Here is a 12300-nt window from a genome sequence, read left to right as displayed (position 1 = left end):
CATTCAAATATATGAACCTATGGGGACCGTTGTCATTCAAACCACTAAACTGGAGCCACCAGTTTGAATTGTTAAGTACTAGTCTTAAACATTGTAATCCCGCAGCCAACAGGAATTTCAAAACTAAGTCCGTTGTAGGTTTTGTTTATTTTATTTATTTATTTATTTTGATTTTTCGAGACAGGGTTTCTCTGTGTAGCCTTGGCTGTCCTGGACTTGCTTTGTAGACGAGGCTGGCCTCGAAGTCACAGCGATCTGCCTGCTTCTGCCTCCCAAGTGCTGGGATTAAAGGCGTATGCCGCCACACCCGGCCTTGAGGAGACTTTTAAGTGACGAATGAGACCTTGAACTCTATCTGGTCACTGGACAGGGAGAACTCAGATGATTCTGGTGCACATCGTGTTTCTGGGTTCTTCCTTGTGGATCCCTCTTCTCTCGCTGGAGTCATTAATGACTAGGACAGATGGCCTTTGCAATGAGGAAGAGGAGGAAAGCAAGCTTGAGGAGGCCGTTCTTTTTCTCTCTTCCAAAGACAGACAATATGGCATAGGTTAGCTTGAACTCATGTCCCATCACTTTCCTTACACTCCCACTAGCCTTACAGGTGTTCAGCGGCCGCGATTGGCTGGGGAAAGCGATCTCTGCGGCCACACCCCTTAGGGCTCTGTTCACTTTCAGCTCCCAATGAAGTCACGCGGCTACGGAATGAAAGCCATACCAACAGCTCAGTGACCCTGACGTGGGACCCCCCGGACGACCCCTATTCTCACTCCTACACCTACTGGGTCCAGTGGGCCACTGAAGAAAAACCTCAGGGAAAGCAAGACCCCACAGGACTTGCAGCCCGATCCAAAGATAACACCAGTGAGTCTCGGTATGAGGTCAAGGCTCTCACGTCTGGCACTTTATACAACTTCAGCGTGTGGGCAGAGAGGAACCAGGTGCCCAGTTTTATACAGACCCTCCAGGCAGCCACAGGTGAGACGCCCCCGTCCTCTTTGTGGATAGAATGGGCTTAGGCTGAACCTTGTGGGCAAGGAGGGAGCGCCATAATTGGAGAGACACTTAAGAGCGCTTACTGCTCTTACAGAGTTCAATTCTCACCACTATGTCCAGTGGCTCACAAACATCTTTAACTTAAGCGGACGGGACCCAAGTGAGCATTTCTACCCACATACACATATCTACGTCCGCCCCTCCACCCCCCCCCCCACCCCACAATGACGTATACACATAAATATTTCTAAAGGGGGAAAAAAAAACCATGTGAGTGGACTACAAATTCCATAATGCCCTGGGGTCAGGACTTTATACATTCCTTCAGCGATAGAGTCCAAGGCATTGTGGGAGTTGTAGTCTGGGAGGACTTGAAGATGAGGCGTTTCGGTTTGGAGAGGAAGGGATGGGCTAGCTCTCAGAGAGTTGGGTGTGCAAAAAGCCAGCCACCTTTGGTGGTTCCTACTGGATTCCTCTTGTTTTTTTTTTTTTTTTGTTTTGTTTTTTTTTTTACAGCACCAGTTGCTGCCAATATCGTCTCTTGCGTCAGCACCTCTGGGGGCTACGGGGTCATCCTGACCTGGTCTTGCCCGCCTGGAGGTTATGAGGCCTTTGAGGTGTTAGTGGGCAGTCAAGTGATCAGGCAGGATGGATCTTCGTGTGGGAAGGGCATGTCTGTGTCAGATCTTGGGCCAGCTCAGTCCTACCCAGCCACAGTCATGACCGTCTCTAATGGACTGAGGGTCAAGTCCATCTCGATGACCTGCTACACAGAAAGTGGAGGTAAGTAGAGTCCCAGGGACAAACTTTGCCATAAAGAGAGGCCATGGTTTTGTTGTTGTTGTTGTTGGTTTTAGTTGTTGCTGTTGTTGTTATTATTTGCTTGCTTTGTTTTTGTCTGCCTGCCTTTAAAATTTTTTTTTTTTTTAATTTCTCTGTCTCTCTGCATCTCTGTCTCTGAGTGTGTATACCATGCACATGTACAGTTTTCAGGTTCATGTGTACATGTGTACATGTGTGTATGTGTGTGGCCAGAGGGCAGTGTTGATGTTGCACCCACATTAAACTTTTTTTTATTACATTTATTTATTTATTTATTTATTTATTTATTTATTTATTTATGCGCATGCCCGGTTGCACACAGGGCGGCTAGAGACCAAATTGCAGAAGTCCATATTCCTTTCCACCATGTGGGTTGCAGGGATATATATCTTTCTTAGGCCTGCTGCTGGCAGCCGTCTTCACCCTCAGATCCGTCTCACAGCTACACACACACACACACACACACACACACACACACACACACACATTTTTTTCTTTTTGAGATCAGGTCACTCATCGACCTGAAGCTGGCCAAGTAGAGCTGTGCTGGTTGGGCGGCAAGCTCCGGGGGGATCTGCGGATCTGCGCGTCTCTCCCTAAGCCAGACTGATCTTATAGGCATGTGCCACCAAGCCTTGTTATTTCTGAGAATGAACCCAGACCTCATGCCTTCAGTGCAAGCAGTTTACTGGTCGAACCGACTCTGATTTCCTTAAAACAGCTTTCTTTCTTCCTTTTTTTTTTGTTTTTTGTTTTTTGTTTTGTTGTTGTTGTTTTGAGACATGGTTTCTCTGTGTAGCCTTGGTTGTCCTAGACTTGCTTTGTAGACCACACTGGCCTCGAACTCACAGTGATCCTCCTGCCTATGTCTCCTGAGTGCTGAGATTAAAGGCGTGCGCCACCACCGCCTGGGCTAAAACAGCTTTCTTGAGATAAAAATTCATTGGATACATAGTTCACTCACTTGAAGTCGTCATACAACTTTGTGGCTGTTGGTGTATTTCCAACATCATTGTAGCTTTCATTACCATTGGCTTGAGAACAATTTTCTTTAATTAAAAAATATTTAATTTTTATCTGAGTGAGCTTTTTTGTTTGTTTGTTTTGTTTTGCTTTGCTTTTTGCTTTTTTTGCCTTCATGAATGTCTGCGTACCACATGCATGCAGTACCCACAGAGGCCAGAAGAGGGCATCAGATTCCCTGGAACCGGAGTTACATGTGGTTGTGAGAGGCCATGTGGTTCTGGGTGTTGAACCCAGGTCCTGTGGAAGAGCAGCCAATGCTTTTAACCCTGAGCCACATCTCTCCAGCTGCATTCTCTTATTTTTTTTTTTTAATCTCAGTAGATTCTTTTTATCTCTAATTGCTCCATTTATTTATTTGTCTCTTTCTGTGTGTGTGTGTGCGCGCGCACGTGTGTGCCACTGTGTGTATATGGAGTCGAGGACACGTTACTAGAGTCAGTTGTTTCCTTTGTGTGGGTGCAGCAAGCACCTTAACCCGCTGAGCCGTCTCGCTTGCCTCACTGTGGCCTTTTTGGATGTATGTTTCGCTCTACCGGCTTTGTCTCTTCCTAGGAATCAGGGCCTCAAGTAACGATTCTAGGGGGGGCGGGGCGGGGTGCAGTGTTTAGCGTGTGCTTCTCGAGCTTTCCTCAGTTCTGCTCCTTGGGAGTGTTTCTCCTTTAGTCAGCTAGGGTCCCGGAGAGGACAGAGTCTCTTGTCGAACGCTGAAGGACCAGGTTCGTGAGGGACACAGGTCCTCAGAGAGGACTTACATTCCTATTGGAATCTGTTGACCACCAGATCCGCACACAGCTGCTGTGGGCTTCCGAGGCCGATGGAGACCAGCTTCCCCCGGGGATTGGTATCTAAAGACAGCTCCTAGGAGAGCTGTGCCCATCGGAGCCTGGGCACTACCAGGGTCTTTTTTGTTTGTTTGTTTGTTTGTTTTTCAAGACAGGGTTTCTCTGTGTAGCCTTGGCTGTCTTGGATTTGCTTTGTAGACCAGGCTGGCCTCGAACTCACAGAGATCTGCTTGCTTCTGCCTCCCAAGTGCTGGGATTAAAGGCATGTGCTACCACTGTCCGGCCTAGCCCTTTATCTTTTAAACTGCTTTTTATTTTCTCGAGATATGGCCTCGCTGTGTAGCTAGCCCTGGCTGTCCTGGAACTCACTCTGTAGACCAGGCTGGCCTTGAACTCAGAGGCCCACTGCCTCCACCTTCCTAGTGCTGGTCTCTGTTGTAAATGGCTTTTGTCAGGACATTTTTCACTCAGTGACAGGAACGGTTTCTTCATCTCTGAAGGGTTGTTGGCCCTCATCACTGTGGACACAGTGGGCTGCATTCTCCACTTTGGTGGCCCTCTCTGTGTGTGGCACTGAGCTGTGTGTCTGGACTCCATCAGTCAGATGCCAGTAACACCCCGCCAGCAAGTTATGACAACTGAAGATGCCTCCAAGTGTTGAGCAATGTCCCCATGGGAAATCACTGGTCAGGCCAAGGAAGGCGGTGTTATGTTTCTGCTATGAGGTCAGCTTAGAAATGATTTATTTACAAGGCTGGAGAGATGGCTCAGCAGTTAAGAGCATACTATCTCTCTCTGTGTCTCTTTCTCTGTCTCTACCTCTCTCTGTGTCTCTCTCTCTCTCTCTTGCTTTATTTATTTATTTTGAGACAGAGTCTCCCTATTTCACCTTAGTTGGTTTGGAACTTACTCTGCAGACCAGGCTAGGCTTGAACTCACAGAGCTCTCCCAGCCTCTCCTTCCCGAGTGTTGGGATTAAAGGCATGCGTAACCATGGCCAGATGACAGTACACACTGCTTTTTCAGAGGTACTGAGTTTTCTTCCCAGTGCACATGTACACACCTACACACCGACACACACACACACACACACACACACACACACACACACACACACATGGACATGCGCACCTAATCACCAGCGTCTTGCTTCTCACTGCAGGGGTCATTGCCGGAGCCATCGTGGGCATCCTCCTACTATTCATCCTGGTGGGCCTGCTGATTTTCTTCCTGAAGAGGAGGTGAGGCCTGGACCAGAACTGTCGGGTGCTTGCCTGTCGGGTGGGAGCCCAGAAGGGAAGTTGAGGCCCTGACTTTTTACTGTGTCTTTCTTCCAGAAGAAAGACGAGGCAGCCAAAGGAAGTGCCCAAGGATCTGGTGTTCAGGTGAGTGACGATGGGAAAGCATCCAAAGGGACCGCTGTCAGTCAGAGGGCAGAACCGAACCAATGAGTTTCCTCAGAAGGGACTTGTGACGCCCCCTACCCCACCCCTGATGCCGCAGCAGTGGGGCCAAGGCTCATTTATGGGGACAGAGCCTAGAGTCAGTTCTTTTTTTCTTTTTTTTTTTCAATCTTTAAAATGTTTATTTTTTGTTCTTTGAGAATTTCCTACACAGATGCAATATGATTTGATCATTTTTCAGCCCAATTTTAAACATTTAGTTATCTTACGTGTGTGAATGTTTTGCGTGCACGTGTGTCTCTTCACTACAGACAGTCTTGGTGCCTGAGGAGACCAGAAGAGGGATTACATTTGTGTGTGTGTGTGTGTGTGTGTGTGTGTGTGTGTGCGCGCCCACATACCACAATGCGTGTGAGGAGGAGGTCAAAGAACCTCTAATAAATCTACATATGGATCTTGGGGGAATCAAACTCAATTTGTGTTCCAGCACCAGCAATCACTAAAAAGCAAGTCAATGCAGACTGTGCTCTACGTGTGGAGAGAGGAGAGGTGAGGTGGAGAAACATTCTAGACAGGGCATTAAAACTAGAGGAGGGGCTGGGCATGGTGGCGCACGCCTTTAATCCCAGCACTCAGGAGGCAGAGGCATGTGGATCTCCGTGAGTTCGAGGCCAGCCTGGTCTACAAAGTGAGTCCAGGACAGTCGAGGCTACACAGAGAAACCCTGTCTCAAAAAATGAAAGAGACAGAGAGAGAGAGAGAGAGAGAGAGAGAGAGAGAGAGAGAGAGAGAGAGAGAGAGAGAGAGAGAGAGAGAGAGAGAGAGAGAGAGAGAGAGAGAGAGAGAGAGAGAGAGAGAGAAAGAGAAGGAAAGAAAGCTGCACTTTCGCCTTATCTGCCCCTACAACCAGGCAAACTTCGACTTGACGACGAGTTAGCGCAGGAGGGATGCAAACCTAGGCCTTGAGCGCCACCGTGTGTTCAAGCAGCGGAAGTGACTGCAGGCGGCAGCCAGGAAAGAAACACAAAACCAGACTCCGGCAAAGTTTGTGCCTAGTGGCTTCTGCGAGGGATCCCTGGAGCCCCAGAACACCGTCAGGCTGTGGAAAGGATAGTTTTGCTTTATGGGAGTCTCATATAAAGAACAGATAAATGGCGCCAAAGTGGAGTTACCCTGTCGAGGACTGAGACCGGTCTCGGTATGCGGGACAAGGACTTTCCGTTAAGGTGTAAAATAGAGAGAAGAATGTTAGAGAGTGACGTCAGAGATGTGGCAGGTGGAGCCTTGCTTGCCAGAGAAAGCAAGGGTGTCAATTTACTTCTGAGAGGGCAGTTCGGAGAGGTTTTCCGTTAGTTTCTTTTAAGATTTTATTTTATTCTATGTGTAAGGGCGTTTGACCTGCGTGGATGCTATGTGCACCACGCATGCGCAGTACCTGCAGCGGGACAGAAAAGGGCGCTGGGTCCCCTGGAACTGGAGTTGCAGGTGGTTGTGTGTCGTTGTGTGGGTGTTCAAGTCCTCAGGAAGAGCAGCCAGTGCTTTTAGCCACTGAGGCATTTCTCCAGCCCCATCTTCTTCCTTCCTGAACAATATTCCATTGTACGGATAGAGCACATTTAGTTTAGCCATTCAGTCACTGAAAAACACTTGCTGATGGCTCTTGTTCCATTACAATTTTATAAAGCCACATATATGGTGTGCATGCATGTGTGTGGTGTGCATATACGTGTGTGTGTGTGAGTTGGTTCTCTCCACCATGTGGGCCCTTGGGGTCAAACTCAGGAGTCAAGTTTATTGGTTAGTGACTTTGTCTGATGAGCCTGATGAGCCATCTTTTTTTTTTCTTTTTTTCTTTAGAGACAGGGTTTCTCTGTGTAGCCTTGGCTGTCCTGGACTCGCTCTGTAGTCCAGGCTGGCCTCGAACTCACAGCGATCCACCTGCCTCTGCCTCCCAAGTGCTGGGATTAAAGGTGTGCGCCACCGCGCCCGGCCTGATGAGCCATCTTGTTGGTTCTTGATGCTTTTTGTTTTCAAGACAGGGTTTCTGTGTAGCCTTGGTTATTCTGGAACTCTCTCCGGACACTAGGCTGGCCTCAAACTTTGTGTCCTGGGTGCTATAAGGCATGAGCCACTGTGGCTTTTGTCCTGTTTTTTAGAGGCAAGGTTTCAATGGGCAGTCCTGACTGGCGTGACTCCTTGGTGCACCTCTTGCCTCGGTGTCACGAACAGCGGGGTTTCTATCGCTAACGGCCATGCCACCGGTGGGCGCCTGCATTGCTTGCAGCTTTGGGCTGCTGTGAGTCACACTGATGTGTATGCTGATGGGTCAATAACTTTTGACACCCTTTTCTCTTGGGGGGGGGGCGAGTGTTTCCTCAGGGCACTGCTAGATCAAAATCATGACAGCTCACTATGTAGACCAGACTAGCCTCAAACTCACAGACATCTGCCTGCCTCTGCCTTCAGCATGCACTCAGCTTCATTTGCTTTTTTAAGTTGTGGCGTGTACACGTGTACACGATATGTGGAGATCAGAAAGCAACCCAAGGGAGCCGGTTGTCTCCTTCAAGCATGTGGCTACCAAAGATGGAAGTCAATCAATTGGGCTCTGTGTTAGGACCCTTTACCTGCTGGGACATCTTGCCAGCCCCAAAGTGCTTAGGGTCTTTTAATTTTAATTTTAATTTATTTATGCATTTTCTGTATGAGCACTCAGGCTGCAATACACCCACAGGCCAGAAGAGGGCACCAGATCTCATTATAGATGGCTGAGAGCCACCATGTGGTTGCTGGGAATTGAACTCAGGACCTCTGGACGAGCAGCCAGCGCTCTTAACCACTGAGCCATCTCTCCAGCCCAAGTCTTCATTTTCTTTTTCTTTTTTACCCTTCTTCCCATCACAGTTTCCCAGGGGATATCCCGGCCAAAGACTTTGCCGACCATGTCAGGGAGAACGAAAAGGACAGCAACTACGGATTTGCGGAGGAGTATCAGGTGGGTGAGAGCAGAGGCATCAGTAGCTGGCCGCCATCTTTAGAGGCGAGGTTTCATTATGTAGTTCCTCCTGCCTCCGGGCCATGAACACTGGGCGAGGGGTTACTGACTAAAGCATGGGCAGTGTACCAGTGACAATACCACTGAAGATGTCGCCGCCTCCTCCTCCAGCAACCATCAACTGTCTATAGACTGTCTATAAGCCTCACCTCCTTTTAGAGACAGGGCCTCACATCTTCCAGGCTGGACTGTAACATGCTATATAGCCAAAGATGACCTTGAACTTACGGTCCCACCCCTACCCCGCCACCGCCACCTCTTAGGTGCTGGCAGTGCAGGTGTGTTCCACCACACCTGGCTTATGCTATACTGGGGATCCAACCTAGGGCCTTGAGCATGCTGGGCAAGCACTCTAGCAGCTGGTAGCCACACCCTGGCTCACCTCTTTTAATCATACAGAAACCGGCAAGCATGTTTCTTTCCAACTCTCTGAAACCCTAAAACAAGCACAAGGGCTCCCGGCTACCTTACCCAGGATGTATGTCTGAGGGAGCCCCTAGTTTGCACTAAATCCTCACAAGGTGGAAGGTCGTACATCTCCAGTGTCTGTGAGCGACACGGAGTCCCAAGATTCAATGCGTGAGCAGAAGAGGGCACGCAGAGCTGTGGTGACGTTGGAAGGCCAAGGCAACCCTACTCCTTGAACCTCCTCTCTGTCTCTCCGTCTCTAGCAACTGGCTCTGGAGGGCCAAGGCCAGTCTCAAATGACAGCATCCGCCCCGGAGAACACGTTCAAGAACCGCTACAGGAATGTCCTGCCCTGTGAGTCTCTGGTATTTGTCACCTTCACCTGCTGCCCCTCCCCCAATGGAGTCAGTCAGAACCCCAATCCTAGACTCTCTGTCTCTGTCTCTGTCTCGTGTGTGTGTGTGTGTGTGTGTGTGTGTGTGTGTGTGTGTGTGTGTGTTTTCATGTATGTGCATTCTGGTTTGCATTAATCTGTGTGTGGATGCCAGAAGTCAATCTCATGTGCCTTCTTCACTCACTGGCCACTTTAAACACTTTAATTTCTTTTTCTTTCTTTCTTTCTTTCTTTCTTTCTTTCTTTCTTTCTTTCTTTCTTTCTTTTTTGGTTTTTTGAGACAAGGTTTTACCATGTAGCCTTGGCTGTCCTGGACTCACTTTGTAGACCAGGCTGGCCTCGAACTCACAGCGATCCACCTACCTCTGCCTCCCGAGTGCTGGGATTAAAGGCGTGCGCCACCACCACCTGGCCTTTTGTTTGTTGGTTGTTTGTTTGTTGTTTTTGTTTTGTTTTTCGAGACAGGATTTCTCTGTGTAGCCTCGGCTGTCCTGGACTCCCTTTGGCCTCGAACTCACAGAAATCCACCTGCCTCTGCCTCTGCCTCTGCCTCCCAAGTGCTGGGATTAAAGGCGTGTGCCACTACTCCCGGCTAATTTATTTTTTAAAATGTTTATTCTGTGTGTGTGTGTGTGTGTGTGTGTGTGTGTGTGTGTGTGTGTGTGTGTGATGCGTATGTATATGGGTGCCTATGGAGACCAGTAGGTTTGAATTGACTGGAAATGAGTTTCAAGCAGTTGTGCACCATCCAACATGTCTGCTGGGAACCGCAAACACTCTTCTCTTATCCTTTGAGCCATCACCCTAGCACCATAGGTGTTTGTTGGTTGGTTGGTTTTTTTTTTTTAAATATCTATCTATCTATCTATCTATCTATCTATCTATCTATCTACCTATCTATGATGTGACATGCATGCCAGTGTACAATGGAGGTCAGTTCTCTCCTTCCTCCATGTGGGTACCAGGGATCAAACTCAGTTCATCAGGTTTGGTGGCAAGTGCCTTTTCCTGCTGAGGTACCTTGGCTGTCCTGGTACTAGCTCTGTAGACCAGGTTGGCCTCGAACCCAGAGATCTGCCTGCCTCTGCCTCCCTTAAAGGTGTGTGCCACTACCATCACCTGGCCAGTCTTGGACTTGACCCTCCCACCTCTACCTCCAAGTGCTTGGCTTATAGGCACTACCACACATGGCTTTATGCGGTGCTGGGATCCAGCCCAGGGCTTTCTGCATGCTAGGCAAGCGCTCTACCGACTGAGCCACATACCCAGCCCTACCTTGTTTGTTTTCACTGATCTGGAACTCACCAAGTCTCGCTGGCCTGTAAGCCTAAGGTCTCCTCCTGCCTCTGCCTCCCTAGTTCTTGGGTTATGCCTGGCTTTTTGATATAGGTTCCGGGGTCATGAACTGAGGTCACTTTACCACCTGAGCTGTCTCCACAGCCCCCCATCCCCCCACCCCCCCACCCCCACAGCCTTCTTTTCATTGCTGATGCCGGTGTGTTCTCCTAGATGACTGGTCCCGGGTTCCCCTGCAGCCCCTCCATGAGGAACCAGGCTCCGACTATATCAACGCTAGCTTCATGCCTGTAAGGTGTCAGTTGGGGGAGGGGCACTCAGTGAGCCTGGAGAGATAACAAACCCAGCGGGGTGGTGGTGGTCGCCTGACAGCCTTCCCTTGATATGCCTGCTTTCCTCAACTAGGGTCTCTGGAGCCCCAAGGAGTTCATTGCAACCCAGGGTCCCCTGCCTCACACCGTGAGTGATTTCTGGCGTCTGGTATGGGAACAGCAGAGCCACACACTGGTCATGCTGACCAACTGCATGGAGTCTGGACGGGTGAGAAGAGATTTCTGGCCTGGTGCTAACTAACCCCTGAGCACCAACCCTTGACTGTGCCCCACCTGGACACTAACTCAGTGCAGTTCCCCCCTTTTGTTTGTTTGTTTGTTTTCAAGACAGGGTTTCTCTGTGTAGCCTTGGCTGTCCTGGACTAACTCTGTAGACCAGGCTGGCCTTGAACTCACTGAGATCTGCCTGCCTCTGCCTCCCGAGTGCTGGGATTAGAGGCGTGCACCACCACACCCAGCAGTGGAGTCCCTTTTACGTATCTCTGCATCTCTCCAATACAACTCCAGGCATCTTCAATATGCATTCTTTTCCTCCACTTCCGTAATGTCCACAGGTTCATGTGCATGCATGTCTTGGTTCATGTTCTGTTGCTGTGAGTAAACGCCACAGACTGGATACTTTATAGAGAACATGTGGCTTTTGCTTCTGGAGGGTGGGAAATACAAGAGCATGGTGCTGGCATCTAGGGAGGGTCACAACATCACGTGACCTGCATCATGACAAGATGGAGGGCACCAAATGGTGAGGCAGAGGCAGTGTACTGGCTCAGTTCTCTTCCTCATCATACATAGTCATGAATACCATCTTGAGGGACCTACCCTTAGGACGCCATCTAATCCTGGTTTCTTCCCATAGACCGTATCTCCAAATACCATTCAGGTATGAACTTGGGAATGAAGCTCTCAGCACATAAATTTTGAGTGGAGGCACATTCAAACTATATCGACACCGGGCGGTGGTGGCGCACGCCTTTAAGTCTAGCACTCGGGAGGCAGAGGCAGGTGGATCACTGTGAGTTTGAGGCCAGCCTGGTCTACAAAGTGAGTCCAGGATAGTCAAGGCTACATGGAGAAACCCTGTCTCAAAAAAAAAAAAAGCCAAACCAAAACCAAAACAAACAAACAAACAAACACAAAAACTATATTGAGTCTCCACAAACCTTGAGATGAAGGTGACCTCTTGGCTGGTGTGCGTCTATTAGACCTGGCACCTGCAGGTCCTACCTTGTTGTCAGGGCAGCAAGCACATCCTCACCTTGATTAAAAGAGCCATGTAAAGAGGCTGGTACTTGCTTAATGGGCAGGAGGCTCTGGGTCCCGTTCTCAGCAGCATACACACCTGTGAGGCAGGGCAAACCTCTGATCCCAGAGCTCTGAAGATGGGAGCCGGAGGATCAGAAATCGGGGTCATCTTTGACGTCAAATCAAACTCAAGACAAGCCTGTGCTACTTGGCATCCTCTCAGGAAGAAAAAAGAAAGAAAGAAAGAAAGAAAGAAAGAAAGAGAAAGAAAAAGAAAGGAAGGAAGAAGGGAAAAGCAACATGCAAAAGGTGTCTTGTTCTTAGGGCTGGGGAGACGGCTCTGTGCATAACGGACTTGGCATTGTAAGCACAAGGACCAGAGTTTAGATCTTGAGGACAAATGCCAGGTGGACATAGTGACTCGATGGTAATTCTGGTCCTTGGAAGGCAGAACCTACTCACATGGGTACATGCACACACAACACACATGCACACACACATACACACTCATACACACACATACATAGAAACACAGATACACACA

At 49.0% G+C, this 12300-nt stretch overlaps 1 protein-coding gene across 1 annotated transcript in view; it reads left to right on the top strand.

Moving 5' to 3' along the window:
• PTPRH (protein tyrosine phosphatase receptor type H) overlaps window positions 1–12300 on the top strand; it is a gene marked incomplete at its 5' end in the record, with an annotated part of 39699 nt that overhangs the window by 24748 nt on the left and 2651 nt on the right. Inside the window, 8 exons of the mRNA XM_084770196.1 lie at window positions 679–978; window positions 1513–1779; window positions 4789–4867; window positions 4964–5011; window positions 7934–8024; window positions 8756–8846; window positions 10396–10472; window positions 10588–10722. Coding sequence (XP_084626322.1) covers window positions 679–978; window positions 1513–1779; window positions 4789–4867; window positions 4964–5011; window positions 7934–8024; window positions 8756–8846; window positions 10396–10472; window positions 10588–10722 — 1088 coding nt within the window. The remainder of the gene's footprint in view (window positions 1–678; window positions 979–1512; window positions 1780–4788; window positions 4868–4963; window positions 5012–7933; window positions 8025–8755; window positions 8847–10395; window positions 10473–10587; window positions 10723–12300) is intronic.

Source organism: Acomys minous (assembly GCF_964271855.1).
Source record: "Acomys minous genome assembly, chromosome: 20".
Taxonomy (NCBI): Eukaryota; Metazoa; Chordata; class Mammalia; order Rodentia; family Muridae; genus Acomys; species Acomys minous.
This window is presented reverse-complemented; position numbering and strand designations above follow the sequence as displayed.